Genomic DNA, 21,359 nt, shown 5'->3' with positions numbered 1-21,359 from the left:
ATTCCTATCCTGCACGGCTTCCGGAAACTGACAGAGACAGCTTAGTTGCAGCCTTTACCCCATCCATCCAGCACATACAAGGTCTGCCTCTTCATCCTCTTCCTTCAACCATTCCAGTATGGTTGACTTTTCCAGACTTTCTTTTTCTGCATGCATGATGTGTCCAACCAAGGTATGACAGTTTCTGTTTTAGCATCAGCACTTCTAATGCACATGGTGGTTTAATTTCTTCAAGCACCGATTTGTTTGTTCTTCTTGCAGTCCGTGGAATTTTAACATTATTCTCCACACATTTCAAAACACGTCAATCTTCTTCCATTATTTCTTCTTCACTGTGCATGACTCACATCCATACATTGCTACTTGAAATACCAGGGCCTCATCTTGGTTTGAATTGTCGCATCTTTGTCTTTCCAGACCCTTGTCGACCCTGACATTGCTGTTCTCCCCAATGCTAACCATGTATTCTTTTCTCCTCTACATTCTCCACTCACTTCAATCTTGGAACCCTGGAAGATAAAAATTTCCACTATTTAGACCTGATCATCTCCCAACATAAACACATCAATCTTCTCAGTTGACAAGATTTTAATCTTTTTTTTAGGTTTAAGTAAAGATGAGCTTTTTCACTTTCCTTCGTCACTTTCTGCAGCAATTTAATCAAGTCCTCTTTACTTTCTGCCAGCAGTGGTATTGTCAGCATACCTTAGATTGTTGAGATACATCTTCCTCCAATCCTGACTCCTTGCAGCCTCCATGTCATCCAAGTTTGATTTCCTCATGAAGTACTCACTGTACGGATTGAATAAGTAAGGGGAGATAATGCACCGTTGTCTGACCCCTTTTCCAATTCCAAAACATTCTGTCTCTTCATACTCTGTCCTCACTGTAGCTTCTTCTTTAGTGTATCGTATGTAGACCGTCTGTTTAGGTATGCACTAATACAGTCAATGAGGTTTCTAAATTTTAACAAAGAAATACCAGGGCAAAGTACATAAGATATACCAGGGCAAAGTACATAAGATATACCAGGGCAAAGTACATAAGATATACCAGGGCAAAGTACATAAGATATACCAGGGCAAAGTACATAAGATATACCAGGGCAAAGTACATAAGAAATACCAGGGCAAAGTATATAAGATATACCAGGGCAAAGTACATAAGATATACCAGGGCAAAGTACATAAGAAATACCAGGGCAAAGTACATAAGATATACCAGGGCAAAGTACATAAGATATACCAGGGCAAAGTACATAAGAAATACCAGGGCAAAGTACTTAAGAAATACCAGGGCAAAGTATATAAGAAATACCAGGGCAAAGTACATAAGAAATACCAGGGCAAAGTACATAAGAAATACCAGGGCAAAGTACATAAGAAATACCAGGGCAAAGTACATAAGATATACCAGGGCAAAGTACATAAGATATACCAGGGCAAAGTACATAAGATATACCAGGGCAAAGTACATAAGATATACCAGGGCAAAGTACATAAGATATACCAGGGCAAAGTACATAAGATATACCAGGGCAAAGTACATAAGATATACCAGGGCAAAGTACATAAGATATACCAGGGCAAAGTACATAAGATATACCAGGGCAAAGTACATAAGATATACCAGGGCAAAGTACATAAGAAATACCAGGGCAAAGTACATAAGAAATACCAGGGCAAAGTACATAAGATATACCAGGGCAAAGTACATAAGATATACCAGGGCAAAGTACATAAGAAATACCAGGGCAAAGTACATAAGAAATACCAGGGCAAAGTATATAAGAAATACCAGGGCAAAGTACATAAGAAATACCAGGGCAAAGTACATAAGAAATACCAGGGCAAAGTACATAAGAAATACCAGGGCAAAGTACATAAGAAATACCAGGGCAAAGTACATAAGAAATACCAGGGCAAAGCACATCAGAAATACCAGGGCAAAGTACATAAGAAATACCAGGGCAAAGTACATAAGAAATACCAGGGCAAAGTACATAAGATATACCAGGGCAAAGTACATAAGAAATACCAGGGCAAAGTACATAAGAAATACCAGGGCAAAGTACATAAGATATACCAGGGCAAAGTACATAAGAAATACCAGGGCAAAGTACATAAGAAATACCAGGGCAAAGTACATAAGAAATACCAGGGCAAAGTACATAAGATATACCAGGGCAAAGTACATAAGAAATACCAGGGCAAAGTACATAAGAAATACCAGGGCAAAGTACATAAGAAATACCAGGGCAAAGTACTTAAGAAATACCAGGGCAAAGTACATAAGATATACCAGGGCAAAGTACATAAGAAATACCAGGGCAAAGTACATAAGATATACCAGGGCAAAGTACATAAGAAATACCAGGGCAAAGTACATAAGAAATACCAGGGCAAAGTACATAAGATATACCAGGGCAAAGTACATAAGATATACCAGGGCAAAGTACATAAGAAATACCAGGGCAAAGTACATAAGATATACCAGGGCAAAGTACATAAGAAATACCAGGGCAAAGCACATCAGAAATACCAGGGCAAAGTACATAAGATATACCAGGGCAAAGTACATAAGAAATACCAGGGCAAAGTACATAAGATATACCAGGGCAAAGTACATAAGAAATACCAGGGCAAAGTACATAAGAAATACCAGGGCAAAGTACATAAGAAATACCAGGGCAAAGTACATAAGATATACCAGGGCAAAGTACATAAGAAATACCAGGGCAAAGTACATAAGAAATACCAGGGCAAAGTACATAAGATATACCAGGGCAAAGTACATAAGAAATACCAGGGCAAAGTACATAAGATATACCAGGGCAAAGTACATAAGAAATACCAGGGCAAAGTACATAAGATATACCAGGGCAAAGTACATAAGAAATACCAGGGCAAAGTACTTAAGAAATACCAGGGCAAAGTACTTAAGAAATACCAGGGCAAAGTACATAAGAAATACCAGGGCAAAGTACATAAGAAATACCAGGGCAAAGTACATAAGAAATACCAGGGCAAAGTACTTAAGAAATACCAGGGCAAAGTACATAAGAAATACCAGGGCAAAGTACATAAGAAATACCAGGGCAAAGTACATAAGAAATACCAGGGCAAAGTACTTAAGAAATACCAGGGCAAAGTACTTAAGAAATACCAGGGCAAAGTACATAAGATATACCAGGGCAAAGTACATAAGATATACCAGGGCAAAGTACATAAGAAATACCAGGGCAAAGTACTTAAGAAATACCAGGGCAAAGTACTTAAGAAATACCAGGGCAAAGAAATACAAAGAAATACTCTCGATGTCTCTGCTCTCAAATGTTGTACTTGTGTGCTTCCCCCTCTGTCCCCATCTTGTCTTCCGCTCCCTCTATTTCGTCTTATGTGTCTGGGTTTTTTTGTTTGTTTTTTTTGTCATTAATGTTAGCTCTTACACGAGCCTCGATCTTGTCTACAAAAAAAAAGAAGAAAAAAAAGAAGAAACGCATCAAAATTAAGTATGAAAGCTTGTTTGACCATGTACTTGGGTCTTTGGGCCAAAGTACATGGACTTGGCTGAATTATAATGTTTGCTTTTTAAAACGTTGATTTTTTTCCAATAAAAAGTCTTAACAGAGATAGGCTGTGAAGCCCCGAAGGAAAACGTTTGTCATACGAGCATACATTTTGGCCATGGACTAGGATTTACGTGTTTTGTACGGAATGATCGTAAGGCCGAGGTGCATGCGTATGTGTTTCACAAGCTTTGCTTGAATGTGTACTTAGCTCTTGGGGCTCAGGTACACATGCTTAGCTTTGTTATAACGTTTGCTTTATTTAAATGTTATTTTTAAAAGAAGGGCCTCCCTCAACAGAGGCTTATAGTCCCCAAACAGAACACGTTTATACTATGCTGATGCATTTTGCCCTTTGGGTCAGGAGGTATTTTAGAGAAAGAGGGAAATATAAACAGGAGAGAAGGAGACACAGAGGCCTTAGGACCAAGATACATGTGTATTAGCATGAAATGTTGTGTTTGACCATGTAGCTAAGTTTGATTCTCCCATTTTTATATGGAAAAAAGGATCTCTCAACAGAAGTAATGGCAATGGAGTTAGAAATGCGATGTGGCGGTGTATCAACTGACTGCTTTATGCAGTGGGCAATTCCATCTGTATCCCAGAATGCAAATTTATTTTTGATATCGATTCTCCAGGCTACAATTTAAATATCCTATCAACTGGAAACGGGTACCAAAAAGGGATGTATTTGTAACATGCACCTGCTATTGGTCAGGACATTGCAGAGCAACTACTGGTGTGGAACTGAGGTTCATGGACACCATTCCAATTAAAAGGTGAGAAAGAGGAAGGGGGAATGGGGAGAAAGAGAGAAATCAAAATGGAGAGAAGAGAAGAGAGAAGGAGAGAAGGAGAGAAGGAGAGAAGGAGAGAAGGAGAGAAGGAGAGAAGGAGAGAAGGAGAGAGAGAGAGAGAGAGAGAGAGAGAGAGAGAGAGAGAGAGAGAAGAAGTAGAAGTAGAAGTAGAAGTAGAAAGTGTTTTTTACGCACCATGGAATTCATTGCAAAGTGTCCATGCTGTGTCTGAAGCTCCATGGCGTGCACGTAGTTTGAACCAATGTCTGTACAACCACTGAGGAATAGTTCCTTGTTGTGACCGATCCAGTCAAACATCTGGTGGATAGAGTAGGGAGAGGAAAGAGCAATTACTTTACAGAAACCTCAAAACTCATTGTTAGCCTTTAGAAGTCCTCAGGAGCCTCAGGTTTTCACATCAGTGTTGAGTTTCCCTTCAATCTAACAATTTCCAAGTCAATCTCGAATTTTTGAAATCCAAATTTCTTAATTTACCTTAAGAGCTATTCTATGTTTCTAAACTATCCACACTTAACAAGACAAAGGGCAAATCTTGTTTTAAACATGCCATTGGTAATTTTCATCTGTTCATCCGCAGGATTTCCCTATAGCAAACACGACAGCATCACCTCTGACGGACCACTGATAAAGTAACGTTTGAGAGACAATGATAACGGATGGAGCCAAAGTTTTAGTTTCAACCGAATCCCTCATACAAGTCAAAAGGATAAGATGGCCAAGCATAACGACACCATTTCAACTGAGCCGTCTTTGTGCTGCCCCTCATGTGTGTCATCATTATTTTGTAAACCTTGGCTTTTAAGTTTGTCTGATAAACCTTTACCGAAGTATAGAAATAAATAGTCTGCAGCTGTCTCACCTGGACACCATTGTCCGACATTTCATAATATATATATTGTAGTGAAATCGTATTCGTACTGAACCCGGGGTGATGCTCGCTGCTCATTGACACCGCTAGGGGCGTGACTATAAGACCCGCTGCTGCGAACGGTGCTCCGAGACTTCTCCTGTGACATGTTACATCTGGTAGACTCGCTAACGGTACGCCTGCATAGAATATCCAGCTTGCTTGCATTGAATATATGAATGGACCCATGAGATGTCACATCGTATACTTATTGTATTTTCTACTTTACAGGATGATGTTATGATCTAAATGCAATTAAACCAACCCGTTGGACTAAAGTTGTGTGGACCTGATTGGTTTTACACAACACTTAATTGCATTTAAGATCTACCGACATGGCTGGCAACAAGACGCTGACGGTGTCCGTCTTCTGCGCCGACCCGCAAGCCCCGGATGGTGGCTTGCAGCTGAAGCACTGGCTCAGACAATTGGAGAATCTTTTTGATGAGCCTGAGACCGCTCCGACGGCTGCCGCGAAGCTAGCAACTCTCCATATATGAAATGTCGGACAATGGTGTTGGTATATATATATATATATATATGAAATGTCGGACTCGCGGCCGTAGAAGAAGATATATATATATATTATTTTTTATTAAAAAATAAAATAATAGGAATGAAGGGAGATGTCATTTAGGCAAAACGCAACACCAGTACCAATGCTGAGAGGAGAGAAAGCAAAGCAACTGCCAAAGACCAGACTGTCCATCAATGGCAAACACCCATTTGGCATTGCCAGAGTGTCTGAGGGCATGCATTCCAGAATTATATTAAAGACTAGCCGAAAGCACCCGGCGTTGCCTGGGTTCTTTTTGAATGAATTTACTACTATAATTCAGCTTTTACTCGTGGCCGTAGAAGACTGACTTCTATAATTCAGCTCAGCTTTTAATTGGGAAATGGGCCCAGCCTGGCCGAAGCAGCCTCGCCACCTAGCCTATAACCTTCCCGGGGCCCGTCCCGACATTTTTTGTTTCAGAGGTTTCCTCCTATCTTTCACCGTTCAGGAGATTAGAGCGTGCAGACAAACAAACAAACAAAAAACTTTCTTTTATATTTTTATATAGAAAATAGAAGATAAAAGCAAAGAAAACGGTGCATTATCATAAATATTTAAATTATGCTTTCCATAAAGACACTACTTTCAATACGACATTCAATACTATTATATTTCTGATTCTGAGCAAGAAGGAATGGTTCTTTTGATTTGTGTTCAATTGTTACGTGTCCACAGGATTAAGGGGTGACAAACAAGACAAACAAAACAACAACAACCACGGTTCCCGAAAAAGGCCAACCCCCGCTTGCGGGGAAAAATGGCCTCTAAAGGTGGTTTTTTTTTTGGTTTTTTTTTTTAAGCAAGACAACCTCCCAAGTCGGACGAGCACGTTTATTTCCCAGTATGAACGCAATGCCCATCCGTGCCCCGGTCAATTCATACAGAACATGTCGGAAACTAGTTGGTGGAATAGGGAAACGATAATACAGGCGATTTTTGTCGGACTACGTGAAACAAGCCTGTAGCGAGAAAGTGTACCAAAATGCAAATCCCGTCCGCATCCGCTTTGTACTCAAACTAAACTTGACAAAAACAGCTGAAAAATAAACGGCACTTCGAAGAGCACATACATCCGCCAGGCTGTACAGTTTACGTTTTGTATCCACCGATAGGCCATATCTGGATTCGGACCTGAACCAAAATCGAATCGGCTTGTTCATGTCACCCATCTAACTCATCCACCAAGGTTTATCCAAAACTATCCACAGATTTTTGAAATATCATGCTTTATCGTTTATGGCCCTATCCGTCAATTGTGAAGAATCACTTAAAAATTAAATAATTCTCGTATCCAGATCCGGATTCGGATCTTCACCAAAATCAAATTGATTCATCCCCGTCACATACCCAACATGTCCACCAAATTCCATCTGAATCAGACCATACCATTTTGAGATATCGTGCTATATATCGTTTTATTCCTGGGAGGACTCTGTTCCACCACCTGAAACCCGCAAATGAAGATAACAATCAACGACACACACACACACCCACACCCACACCCACACCCATCTTCCACTGTGCGAGTGATGTGATGATGATGCATTTGGCCACACACGGAGAGGGCAGAACTAAAAGCCACATTTACACAATGCCAGATTATGTAATGATCAAGGAAAGACAGGAGATGCAGATCAGGAGATTGGGAGATATTAGGCAAGGTAGAAAGGAAATGCAGATTACAACGCAATGCAGAGAGAGAGCAAAAAGCAGTCCATTTCGGCTCATATTTACACTTTGAATGTCCTTTGAGTCACAACCCTCCCTTTAATTGCACGTGGCAAAAAAAGTGCCAAGTGATTAATTACACAGAGGGATGTGTTCATTATACAGAAGCAGAGGGAATTTTGATTTGTTTTTTTTTAGTCGGGTAATATTTACATTGGTATTACGGCCATAAAATTAGAGTAGGTCGAAAAACCATAAACAATTTGCTTATCTTATTCCAATAACAAGAAAAAAATGTAGGGAAATCAAAGTAAAGAGCACAGCAATGAAACTAGTGCTATTTCTCTCTAAAACAGAGTTGTTGATAAGGCTGAACAATTGGTTTCCAAAAAAGCAAGTGATTCTTTCAAATCACGGGCATCACTGTTTTTAACTAGATAGTTCATAGAACACGTTACCCCGCGATGTTCAAGTTTATACTTGAAATTTTTTTCAGGTTTTCTTTCAAGACAATATACAGTACATCAGGTTTCGTGCAAGTGAAGCAGTCTTATACAACATGTTATATAACATGTCGGAGTACTGCAAAACTGGAGGTTCTTGAAAGTGACAAGAAGGCTATTTGTGTTCAACTGTAGAATTCAATTTAAATTAAATAAAGATTGTAAAAGTCGTATCAATAAATGAATAACGGAAGTTACTGCCATTGAGGTGTTGTCTTCCATACCACCTTATTTAACGTGTTACATCAGTTATTTTGTACCTGTCGTTTGTGTCCTTTATGACATACTCAAAAACAGTAGGTCTCCTGTTTTGAATGATTTTCAATTTTATATGTCTGCCAGGCAGGCAGAGTAAAAAAAAAAATTGGCACCCATGTCCGAAGGAAGCGGTTCCTTTTGGCATTTTTAATATGAAATAGGCATCAAGCATAGCCTAGAAATCAATAAAACTCCTTTGAATTACCCTTTTAAACCTGCACAGTCAACTTGGTGCGAGCCAACTCTTCTGTTTTTGAAGGGTTTTTTTTTTCTTTGATCCAATATGGCTGCCGGATCAGGTGCATGATTACATCATAAATTTATATTCTCTAATATAATTGTTGCATCGATCACACTCAATAAAATTCAAACTGATCAGACTAAGCGTTGTCCCTGTCGAATTATGACTTCATACTGAAGGCACCTATGACATCATCATTAACATATTTTATTTCCCATGGAGAGTTCTTTACAATGAGGCATGTCTCAATTTTTTCCATGGAGCAGTTTTGGAGATAAAGTACAACGTTTTTCGGTTTTTCCAAGATGGCGCCTGTACCACGTGACCTACGACGTCATAATTATAATTAAATATTCTACTAGAGGAAGCGCTCATATGGTGAAACTTTCGCGTCCATCGAACCAACAGTTGCATAGAAAAAAAAATTCATGCAGATCAGATGAAGCATTATACTTGTCAAATTATGACGTCATAACGAAGGCACCGATGACATCATTATAACCACCTTTAGAGGCCATTTTTCCCCGCAAAGCGGGGGTTGGCCTTTTTCGGGAACCGTGGTTGTTGTTGTTTTTTTTTTGGTCCCCTTTTTGAAGCAATGTTTTACGGCCGGATGCCCTTCCTGCCGCCAACCCTTTTTGCCGCCTTTTTACGACAAACAGGGAATTACCAGTGAACTGGTAATTAGCCGACCTCGGAAGGATGCCGACCAGTCAATTAGCCGACCTCGGAAGGATGACAGGCTGAGTCAACCCCCCTGGCGTTAATTCAGCGATCGACCGGGATTCGAACCCAGGATCCTAGGTATCCTAAGCCGGCACCCTAGCCGCTAGCCCAACATCATTAACATATCTTATTCCCCATGGGGAGTTCTTGACAATGAGCCATGTTTCAACTTTTTCCATGGAACGGTTTCGGAGATATAGAGGTGCAATGTTTTTCGATTTTTCCAAGACGACGCCTGTACCACGTGACATATAACGTTATAATTATCATGGAAAAAATTATACAGGAGGAGGTGCTCCCATGGTGAAAATTTTGTGTCCATCGGACTAACAGTTGCAAAGAATTTTTCTTTTTCATACTGATCAGATCAAGCGCTGTACTTGTCGAATTATGACATCATAATTAAGGTACCGATGACAATCATTAGCAAATCTTATTCCCCATCGGAAGTACTTCAAAATGAGCCTTGTTTCAATTTTTTTCTATTGAGCTGTTTCGGAGATATAGTGGTGTAACGTTTTTCCAAGATGGCGTCCGTACCACGTGACCTATGACATAATAATTATGAATAAAAAAATTATACAGGCGCAGGCGCTCCTATGGTGAAATTTCCTGTCAATCAGACCAACGGTTGCCAAAAGAATGAATTTTAAAAATGCAGACACGCACGTACGCACCCGAATGGCTAACCCTGCTTTTCGCTTCGCGAGCGCAAGGTAATAAACAATGACATGATATTTAATAAGTTGCAAATCATTTTCAAACTGGTGACAAACACTTCTAATCCACCTATTCCAACTTTCGGCACATACTTAATGACATCCTGTTTACAACATTAACTCATATCTTTATGATGTCTGTTCAAACTTTCATCACGTGCTTCCATTGTGACCTGTTCAAACATCAATACACACCTTGTGTCGAAACTCATTATGTTCAAATGATGCTCTTTAATGCATTCGAGGGATGTGCACAACCATGTCATGGTTCATCAATATTATAATCGGCATATTGATGCCTTGCTCCAAACCTTCAGGCCCTACCTTCTGAGCATCCTGCTCAAAAAGGCGTAGCTGGAAACACTGGTCCAACTTCAGTTTGCGGACATGCCACATCTGATGCAAATGCTGGCACGCCACCCGCAGCCGCTCGAGCCCAGACATCAGTCGTGGGACCAACGATTGAAGGTCTGGATTGCATGCCGGGAAATCTGCGCAGCAACCGTCGTGATGACCCCGTAACCGTGCCAGTAGAGCCTGTACCTCATGTTCCACGGATTGTACCGGAGCTGCCATAACCGTTCGCTTGAGTCTCACGTGCTCTTCCATGAGGTACCGCGCTCTCTCAAGGTCACCTGGGAACTCTCGCCGTGCCAGCACCTCCTGAAGCTCTTCAAGGCGGTTGAGGAGGTGCTGGACCTTGGCACCAAGTTCTTCAGCTGACCGTAGCAGATCAATCCAATCTGCATGCCGGTAAGGAAGTGTGCCTCCAAAATCTGCCGTGAGTTGCGTGTTGTCCACAAGTCGCGATAGACCATCCACAGAGACCAGAGCTGTCTGTCAGAAATGCATCCACAAGAATAGTCACCTTGGTTAAAATTATAACAATCAGGATGAAACAATATTCAAAGATTATGGCACAATAAATGTAAAAATTATTCTCTAGAATTTATTTATCGACTTCATTGCCCCAACCCCCCCCCCCCCCCCACACCTCCCCTCCCCAATCCTTCACCCCACCCTCACCTGTCATGTTTGAAATGTTTTTTTTATCTGACATTGTTAACAATTATTTCATCCTACTTAGCAAACTTACAACATATTTTATAATGTTGGCTTAGCGGTTAGGGTGCCGGCTTGGGATCCTAGGATCCTGGGTTCGAATCCCGGTCGATCGCTAAATTAACACCAGGGGGGTTGACTCAGCCTGTCATCCTTCCGAGGTCGGCAAATTGAGTACCAGCTTGCTGGGATTAATGATCCCGGTGTGTACCCCGATTTAGAATAGGTACACCGTATCCCTGCGCATCGTAAGAGCGCGACTAAGGGTTGGCGCCAGGAAGGGCATCCGGCCATAAAAACATTGCCTCAAACAGGGAACCATGATTGTCATGGGGCCCGCAAGGCTAACCCCCGCTCTAGCGGGGAAAATGGCCTTAAAACGATCATTCATATTCATTTTTTGACATATAATCAACATCATTTTGAGATTTAAGAAAAGATGAGGATGCACTCACAGCATTTATCTGGCCGTAGTATAAATGAATCAAAAGCAAAAGCAAACTCGATTTTGCAAAACACCATGTGATATTTATCAGCCCATATTGCGTTTAAGGATCCACTTGGATTTTATTTTAGGAGAAAGTTAATGTTAAACTTAAACATATCAAGGATTACACATTAAACTGTGCAATATTATCTCACGAAGTCATAATGCTGTATAACTGCAATGACACTCGGTAGAGCACATACTTTCGCAAGGCTGAACAGTTTACGTTTTATATCACAATGATCGGCCGGAACTGGAAATGGATTTTTTTCTATATATTTTTTTGTATACAAGATCGAGGCTCCTGTGAGAGCTAACATTGATCACGAAAAAGGACAAACGGACACACAAAACACACAATAAAGGGAGTGGGAGACAAGATGGGGAGAGAGAGGGAAGCACACAAGTACAACAGCAGAGAACAGGGACATCGGGAGATCTGTGGGAGGGAGAGGGCTTGGGGGGAGGAGGCGTGGGAATAGAGGTATAAAACACATGGACACTGCTGGAACTTCCAGGAAAGAAAGAAGTCGGGATTTCAAAAAAATAGTGGATCTGGGGTGAATTGATGGGGGGTAGAAAAGATCAAGGTTTTGGATGGGGGAAGATAAGAGATGGTGGTGAACAGCTGTTTTAAAGACTTGGAGGGAGGAGTGGGATTGAAGAGAGTGAGGGAGTTTGTTCCAGAGGCGGGAGAAAAGAAGAATGAAGGAGTGAAGGTGAGCAGAGAGCCGAGATTTTGGCATTCACCTGAATCTAATTCTAATCGGTTTGTTCTTGTCACTCACACAACTCATGTGTGTGTGTGTGTGTGTGTGTGTGTGTGTGTGTGTGTGTGTGTGTGTGTGTGTGTATGTGCATATATTTTGTGCAATTAAAAGCTCTCATCATCATTTGCATCTCCCCACAAAGGAGGTGTAGCAGGGAGCCCTCTACCGGTCATTTAAACCCTCCAAGGCCCCTCAGTTTCTCATTGACGCATGCGCTCTTACAGAAACACCCTCCTTGTTACATTTCCAAAATCCACACTTATTCCTTCTCACTTATACTTGTTTGTTCCTCTTTTCTTCCATTTGTCGAATCGCATTCCTGAGGTGGTGCCACCCCACTCATCCCTCCAAGACATCAGTATGATAGATAGTGCACCGCCATCTTATCCCATCCTCATTTCAAACTCAATTAACCCAACAGTTTCCAATCTCTCTTCTTCCCAAGTCATTATGTTACTTCCCTCTCCTTTCTTCCCTTTCTTTAATCATCGATTCGCTTGCTCGCCAACTACACCTGTTGGCCCACTGTTTACACTCGTACCTTGCCTTTCTTCCCTGTGTTACTTTACCATCCTGCTCTTCCATGAGTCTAGACTTTGTATGCAAAGAAAACTTATTGTTTTGCTCCACCATCATTTACAACCTGCCGTGGGCTGATGACATCTCCAAAGTAATCTTCAGGATTACTCGCTCCCTTGGGATAAGTGGACAGTGAGAGTTGACTGAGAGCCAAGTCCATTCTTGAGTGATCTCATCTCATAAAGGTGCAAAAGGCATTCAGTCACTGTGCTCAGGAATGTGGCTCAACTCTATGGGCTGAGGTTTGTGGTTTTACCTTCATTTCCTGTAGGTGCTGAAAGTCCAGCACCAGCAAAGTCAATGGTATATTTCAGTAAAAGGCTGGGGCCCAACGCTTTATCCTTTCTCACCACAGACAGGCCATACTGTCCCACATGACATTCCTTATGGTATTACAATTTCTACATCGTCTGTCCTTTTCCTCGCCAGGTTACACATATTCACCCAGGTATCCATGTCTCATTGCCATCCAAAAAAACCTAAGTTTTCTAATTTGAGTTGAGAAGTGTGATGAGAAATGGGTTTTCCGGATCAACGTTCACATATTTGTGCCTGTACCATTTGTTTTACTCTCATGAATCTCGATATGCCTTGAGTTTGTCCTTTCGTGCTCTTCCTTACAGCCCTTTTAGGACATCAGCTCACTGCCGCCATATTTATTGGTATCTCCCACATGTACCCACGACCTATCATATTCTTACCAATTGTTGCACCCACTGTCCACTTACAGTCCATTCCTACTCACTATGGTGATGCATGTCTGTTGGATTCTTCCACCCACCTCTTGTTTGATCTTGTAACATCTGTGACTCAGCTCTCTCATGAGTATAAAAATATATATAAATAATAATAAATAACTAATAAATAATAAAATAATAAAAAATAATAACAAATAAATAATAAATGAATAATTAAATAAAAATAACAATAAATAAATAATAAATAATACAACAACAACAACAACAACATGCATTTTAAGGCCATTTTCCCTGCTAGAGTGGGGGTTAGCGTTGCGGTCCCCATGACAATCTTCTCCATTTTGCCCTATTTCCTGCATCTCTCCTTGTTAACCCCCTTGCCCGCATTTCTTCTTCCACCATCTTTAGCCAAGTCTTTCTCGGTCTTCCCCGTCCTCTACTTCCTTCTACATTAACTTCCATCACTCTTCTCAACCAGTCACTTTCATCCTTCCTCAACACATGACCAAACCATCTCAACCTGTTTCTCTTCACAGCATAAAATAATAAATAATAAATAATAATAATAAATAATAATTAAAAATCCTAATCTCAATCCTAATTTGTCAATAAACTCAATCCCAATCCAAAAATCCTAATTTGATTTTATGAACAAATTTTGGTTTTCTCTTGTTTACCTGCTCACATTCTGACACCTGACACAATAACATCAACGCATCGCTGAGCATTTTCACGAGTTCTGTACATTCTGCTTCTGTTGCTCAAATTGCTTCCGTTGCATGCAGCAGCCACAAAGCCAATTTCCAGGAAGACGACGTTGTGACGTGTTTATCAAGAAGTGTCTCTCTTCAAAGGGGAAGGGCAGACGAAATGATTTGTTTCTCCTCAATGTTCACAGGAATAAGAGAATGAATGACATCGATCGAGGAGGTTATTGATCCACTCGAACATCAAGGAAACTGCAGGGAAATGAATACATTATTGGAACATACCTCTGCCCAATTCATTTCTGCCGTGGACCATCTTTCCCACCAGAGAATGTCATGTTTGATCTTTGGACAGGTGTGCTAACCTTTAATAGTCCGGCAGCTAAGCTAAATATAGCATAACAATTGTGCATTTTGTGAGGAAAGCACCAAATTTGGCACACCAGTAGACTATCATATTATGAAACGATCTGGATATTGGGCCATCTCAGATTCAGAGATTTGATTGTTGCAGGATTTGCAGATTTTGCAGATTTGCAAGCTGAGATTGCAACGCCAGGGATGGCCTACTCCTTCCTACGAGCTGCCCACGTCACCCGCACAAGAAGAGCTCATCAAATCACTGCAGCGGCACTGCAGATCCTGCAACACCGTGCGTATGAACGCCACTGTATGACATATGCTGATGATGCAGAAGACCTGCCTGAGTTCGAAGACTGGTGTCACCAGAGAGGAGAAGACATTCCCAACTTTCAGTACTGGGCAACTGTGCTGGAACTAGAGTTGTTGGTACTGGTCTACGTGCGTTCTCTGCGGCAGGCTTCATTCACGATGTACCTTGATGCCCTGACGGAACTGGTCCCATGGTTCCATGCCTTAGACCACACACACTATGCCAGGTGGGTCCCTGTTCACCTGAGGGACATGGTTGCACTCCCAATGAAGCACCCAGATGTAGCCAGAGAATTCAGGGCTGGCAACTTCACTGTACAGAAGACGAAGAAGGTGTTCTTTCTCTTCGATCCCAATCGAATCGAAATCTTGCAAAAATCAAATCTCTGAATCTGAGATGGCCCAATATCCAGATCTTTTCATAATATGATAGTCTACTAGTGTGCCAAATTTGGTGCTTTCCTCACAAAATGCACAATTGTTATGCTAAGTTGCCCCACTATAAATGTAGAAAGCATGATTTGCCATTCTCACGTGCTATGACGTACTACAATGCGACCACTGTCATGGTTCTTAGGAAATGGTTGTGGCCAAAACACTCGTGCCACACCGGAATCGAAGCAGATTTTAAATTGGAACCATCTTTGTAGCTGAAACGTTTGTTCCAAATCATTTAAAGAAAAATCATTTGTTGTCAGAGATCGAAATAGGTGTGTGCAAGGTGATCAGGGAAAGACAATGGTCCAGCAGAATGCTGTTCGTGCTGGAAGATGTGGAGAAAGACAAATCCATCTTTCTCCACATCCTCAAACCTATCAGGGTAGTAGTGAGCGGGTGTACTTGTAAATTAAAATGTCGGTCGGTGCAGTCAGCCGTCGTAATGACATCATAGACGTAATGACGTAACGGACACAAAACTGATATATTTTAACTTCCAGTAAGTTTGCAGTCACTACGAAGGGATTAGTGTTATGATTTGATTTTTACTATAATATTAACGTTATGTTATCATTATTTAGAAAATGATATTACTATTAAAAAACCGAGGTGAATTCCTTACTTCCTCAGTTATTAATATTAGTGCCGAACAACGCTCATCACTGATCATGAACCATACACCACTTCAATCCATAAACCTTCAATTCACGACATTGGGATTAAAGTGTTATGGTCATATTTACGACATTATTATTATTATTACGAAAACGATACTACTGAAACGATACACTACTGTATTAAGAAACCTGGGCTTAATTTGTCGGAAGCGGTGCGAAGGTGAAGCATAACGCCTAAGGCCGATACATACAGTATTGTTGGAAAAGACGTAACGCCGATGCTTTCGATATTTGATGGTCATTTTAACAATCGGTTTGTTTGTGTTTCACACTGAATGAAAAACGTAAAGGTAGAGCATGGCGATTGTGATATACAACAGGTTCAACGATATGTTCGGCATGAACGGCATATAAATCAAAATGGCGGTGTGTGGAGAATCAGCAGCCGCACCGCCGTAATGACATCAGACGTAATCACATCACCCTGCCATGTGACCAGATTTTCAGCTCTGATTAGTATACGTTTGAGGGGACATACATACATACATACATACATGCATACGGAAAACACTGGTCTAGACGGCTCTGCCTGATGGGTTACGCCGTAAAAATTATAACAGCTGGATCCGGATCCGGATCTTCACCAAAATTGAATCGATTCTCCTTGTCGACACAACCTGTCCAACAAGTTTCGTCCAAATCCATCTGTAACTTTTTTTAATATCCTGCTATAGTCGTGGCCAAAAATATTGGCACCCTTGCACTTTTCTCAAATAAATTCACAATTTTCTCGAAAAATAAGTTGAAATTGACAAAAGTATTTGGTATCCACAATTCTTTATTTCACTGTTAATATTACAGAACTTTTGTTTATGATTCAGAACTTAATATATCCTTTAAAATCAGAAAAGAAAAAGAATTGGCATTGACAAAATTATTGACACCCAAGACTTAATATTTGGTATCACGGCCTTTGGACAAAATAACTGCAGTCAAGGGCTTCCTATAGCCATGAATGAGCTTCCTACACCTCTCTACTGGCAGTTTGGCCCACTCTTCTTGTGCAAACTGCTCCAGTTCTCCCTGATTTGAAGGGTGCCTTCTCCCAACTGCTGTTTTCAGATCTCCCCACAGGTGTTCAATGGGATTTACATCTGGACTCATTGCTGGCCACTTCAGAACAGTCCAGCGTTTTGTCTTGAACCATTCCTAGGTGATTTTGAAGTGTGTTTGGGGTAATTGTCCTGCTGCAAGACCCATGACCTTCGATGGAGACCCAGCTTTCTGACAATGGGTTGAACATTGTGCTCCAAAATGCCGTGATTCTCCTGATTTCATGATGCCACACACACATTCAAGGCACCCAGTGCCAGAGACAGCACAGCAACCCCAAAACATCACTGAACCTCCTCCATGTTTGACTGTAGGGAAGGTGTTCCTTTCTTTGAAGGTTTCATTTTGTTTTCTGTAAACATAGAGATGATGTGCGTTTCCAAACACTCTAATTGGTCTCATCTGTTTACAGGACATTCTCCCAGAAGGATTTTGGCTTGTTCAGGTGTGTTTGGGAAAACTCCAGTCAGGCTCTCTTATGTCTCTCTCTCAGCACTGGGGTCTACCTGGATCTCATACCATAGAACCGCCTTTCATTGAGTTTTCGACAGATGGTGTGAGTTGAAATAGTCATACCTTGTGTCTGAAGGTAAGCTTGAATCTATTTGCCAGTTGATCGAGGTGCTTTCTCCATCATTTGAACAATTCTTCGCTTTTTTTTTTTTTTTTTTTTTTTTTTTGTATACTGAATCGAGGCTCGTGAAAGAGCTGCAATCTTCGATCAAGTTTTCTTTTGCGGCCACGACCAGGAAGGTGGGCTACAGTGCCGTGGGCCTTAAACTTCCTGATAGCATTGCGTACGGTGGACACAGGAACATCAAGGTCTCTGGAGATGGACTTGTAGCCTGAGATTGTCCATGTTTAGCTACAATCTTGTGTCTGACCTCCTCAGACAATTCTCTAGTTTTCTTTATTTGCTCCATGCTCATTGCGGTACGCACAGTGACACAAAACAGCAGAATGACTCCTTTTCTCGATTCAAACTGGTTGAATGCGTGATTTTTATATTGCAGGCACCTGCAACTCACCACAGGTGAGTTCAATTCCAATGTAAAAGAGAATCACCTGCTTCAAATCTAATTATTTCTAACAACTTCTTAAATGTGCCAATAATATTGTCCGGGCCATTTTAGGATTTCTGTATGGAATAAGCTAAGATTTAGTAATTTTTTTTTCAGCTTTTTTATTTTGCTCCACTGCAAACGAAAGAAATACAAATGTGGATACCAAAATATTTTTTAATTTCAACAATTTTCTGGAATAAATGGTGCATTTCCTGAAAAAAGTGCAAGGGTGCCAATATTTTTGGCCACGACTGTATGTATCGTTTTTGGCCCGATCTCCCAATGGAGAAGAATCACTTAAAATTAAATAATTCTCATATCTGAATCAAAATTCAGATCTTCACCCAAATCTAATCATTTCATCGTTGTCACATATGCGACATCTCTGCCAAATTTCGTCCGAACAGTCCACAACTTTTTGAGATATTTTGTTCACAAACGGACAAACAAACGGACAAACAAACAAACAGACAGACAGACAGACTGGGGTGAAAACATAACCTCCATCGACCTTTGGTGGCGAAGGTAACTAGAACGGCACTCAGTAGAGTGCATACCACCCCCAGGCTGAATCTGGCCCAGTGATAGACCGGATCTGCATCCGCACGTGGACCAAAATCGCATCAATTTGTCTTTGTAACACACCCAACCTGCCCACCATATTTTGGCCTAATACTCGTACGTCTGTAACTTTTTGAAATATGCTGCTCACAGACAAACAGACAGCAGTGAAAACATAACCTTACAACACCATTATTGGATGAAACAATTCTTTGAGATAAGAATCCAAGAACCACTCCAGTGCCTGAGTGCAAATATATGAGAGTAAAGCTGTATGACAAGTATTAATGTCATCTTTCCTGTGTGTACCCTTTGCACAAGTCATATTACAACCCAGAAAAAGGTTTAGTGGTTTTCAAGTTAAGAGTGTGAATGGGAAGTTGATGAAAGTCTCATTTTGCTCGTGGAGAACGCTCAGTAGCGGTGACAAAGACAGAACTAGGGCTTGTCTTGTGTGGGAGAACAACAGCAACCTAGTGTAGTCCACAAGGCCGTCTCTGTGGATTCCTATAGAACTTTACACAACTTGTTTCGGAGATCTTTGGCTTCAGATTCCATGAGAAATTGCGCTCCCACTCAGGATCCTTTAATTTACGGGAAAGGTCTTTCCAAACAACTGATTCTGGAAACGGTTTGTTTTTTCTTGCTGGATCTCATTACTTGAATGTTTGTTTTCTTTTCAGCGCTCAAAAGATTTCCACTGTGTAACACCAAATAAAGGAAACCCTTCAACAAGCCGTCCATCTGGAATAATACAAGTCATCAGGTCGGAGTAATTTTTGGAGAGTGACAAAGACCGTAAATTACGCACACACTGGGAGGGATGGAGGATAAAATGAGAATAAAAAATTAGAAAATTAAAAGGGCGGGAAGGTATAGAGAGGAGAGGGGGTGTGTTGGAGTGGGATCTGAAGGGTAAAAAGCTTTTAAAGAGATAGGATGAAGGGGGCAATGGTGGAAACGGAGGAGGTGGGAAGGAAAACAATATGTATGGAGCATGTAAGAAAAATGGAAGAAGGGGTGGGACAAAAATCCTCCATATTTACGTATGTAATAAATAGACAGCATGACACAATATGTCAAAGAGTAGCAGCATTGTTATCGTTGAATCCAACCGCAACGTTCCCAAGCATCCTCCCCACCGCTACCTCAAACTCAAACTTGGAGCTCCCGAAGTTGGTTTTTTGTTTCTGCCAGAAGTTGTCAGGTTTGATGATGAGAGCACCGTGGACGTTGGGATGCAGGGCATCTTGCAGGGCTTTCAGCAACACCTTGGCCCACTCCCACTTGGAGCCACGTATGTCCACAATCACTGTAAAGCCCTTCTTCATCAGGTCCTCACTGCAGGCACACATGCACTATACTATATTACAGGAGCACACGTTTGCCATGGAGTTGTGAATTTCAACTACTGGTAGAGTATACTACTAGCCGGGCATGCTACATCAGGGGGCAAGCCATATTTGGGGTGGCGGGATAAGTGCAAGTCTTGCACCAAACTCTCACAACAGTTTCAGATTACCTTGATATCACAATAAGCTGGTCAGTGGAGCAGTTGAGGAGGAACAGTAGCACAAACACGTGCAATTACTCATTTATGAAGGAAAACGATCAGGAGGAGTCTGTGAGAACTTCAGAACCACCACGGTTTGAGGTTCTGACAGAATCCAAGCACTCTTCTCTGGGCTGGAAAGATAGCTCAGAGGTAATGTGGGTTTGTTTCCGGACTAATTTTCTAATTTTCACCTGGTGCTTTGCAAGCAGGCCGTCGCATCATTGAGTGCAGTCATTGAGGTGGGACATCCCGTCTACCAGCATTGGCTGCCGGGGACGTTAAAGATCCAACGATGTATTTTGTAAAGAGTAGACGAGTGTCGCTGGTACTGTGAACCAATTCCTACCTCATGTCATTATCTATAGAGGGAACAGCATCAGCAATATACTCAGCCTCTGGACTGATGGAAGCAGTAGTCAGGTCCTGCACAAAAAACAATTAATTAATGTACAAGAAGTGGGGTTTTCTTCATTCTCAGAATGAAGTATTCATTGATACCCCATAGAGCTGTGGGTTTTGGCTCATTATACAATTGCAAGTATTTTCTTTTTATGTAAGGGTCTATCTAGCTAGGCTCATGCAGGAGCTAAATGAGAAAAGGGCAGGAGGTTCACAAACTAACAGAGGGTAATAAGGCCTTGTGGATAACACGAGGTCAAGAGGGAAGGGGGGAAAGGGGAAGGAAGCAATAACACAACAAGAAGGAGCAATCAGAGATTGCAAACCCTCGCCAGGATGTATATTCAGTGGTTTTTAAGGCTTTAGTATTAAAATAAATATGGTGGCCGAACCACGTGACCGATGACGTCATATATATTTTTTTCTAAACTAATTTATTCCTAGATTATGATCAAGAAATTTCATCTTGATCGGATGAAGTTTCGTACTTGTCGAATTATGACGTCATAATGGAGGCACCTGTGACATCATCATTAACATATTTTATTTCCCATGGAGAGTTATTTGCAATGAGCCATGTCTCAATTTTTCCTATTCAGCGCTTTTGGAGATATAGAGGTGCAAAGTTTTTCGATTTTTTCCAAGATGGCGGCCGAACCACGTGACC

The 21,359-nt window shown here is 41.2% G+C and overlaps 1 protein-coding gene across 4 annotated transcripts in view; it reads right to left on the bottom strand.

Moving 5' to 3' along the window:
• Nucleotides 1-21,359, bottom strand: part of LOC137429644 (kalirin) — a 429,755-nt gene that overhangs the window by 295,251 nt on the left and 113,145 nt on the right. For all 4 annotated transcript variants that reach the window (XM_068119740.2, XM_068119741.2, XM_078779669.1 and 1 more), the window contains exons 4-6: nt 19,887-20,079; nt 10,295-10,807; nt 4,564-4,686 (exon numbers count right to left, since the gene is read on the bottom strand). In XM_068119740.2, the coding sequence (XP_067975841.2) occupies nt 4,564-4,686; nt 10,295-10,807; nt 19,887-20,079 (829 nt within the window). The remainder of the gene's footprint in view (nt 1-4,563; nt 4,687-10,294; nt 10,808-19,886; nt 20,080-21,359) is intronic.

This window comes from Myxine glutinosa, chromosome 6 (assembly GCF_964187855.1).
Source record: "Myxine glutinosa chromosome 6, kmMyxGlut1.1, whole genome shotgun sequence".
Classification (NCBI taxonomy): Eukaryota; Metazoa; Chordata; class Myxini; order Myxiniformes; family Myxinidae; genus Myxine; species Myxine glutinosa.
Note: the sequence above shows the minus strand (reverse complement) of the source record. Positions and strands in the feature narration are given on the sequence as shown.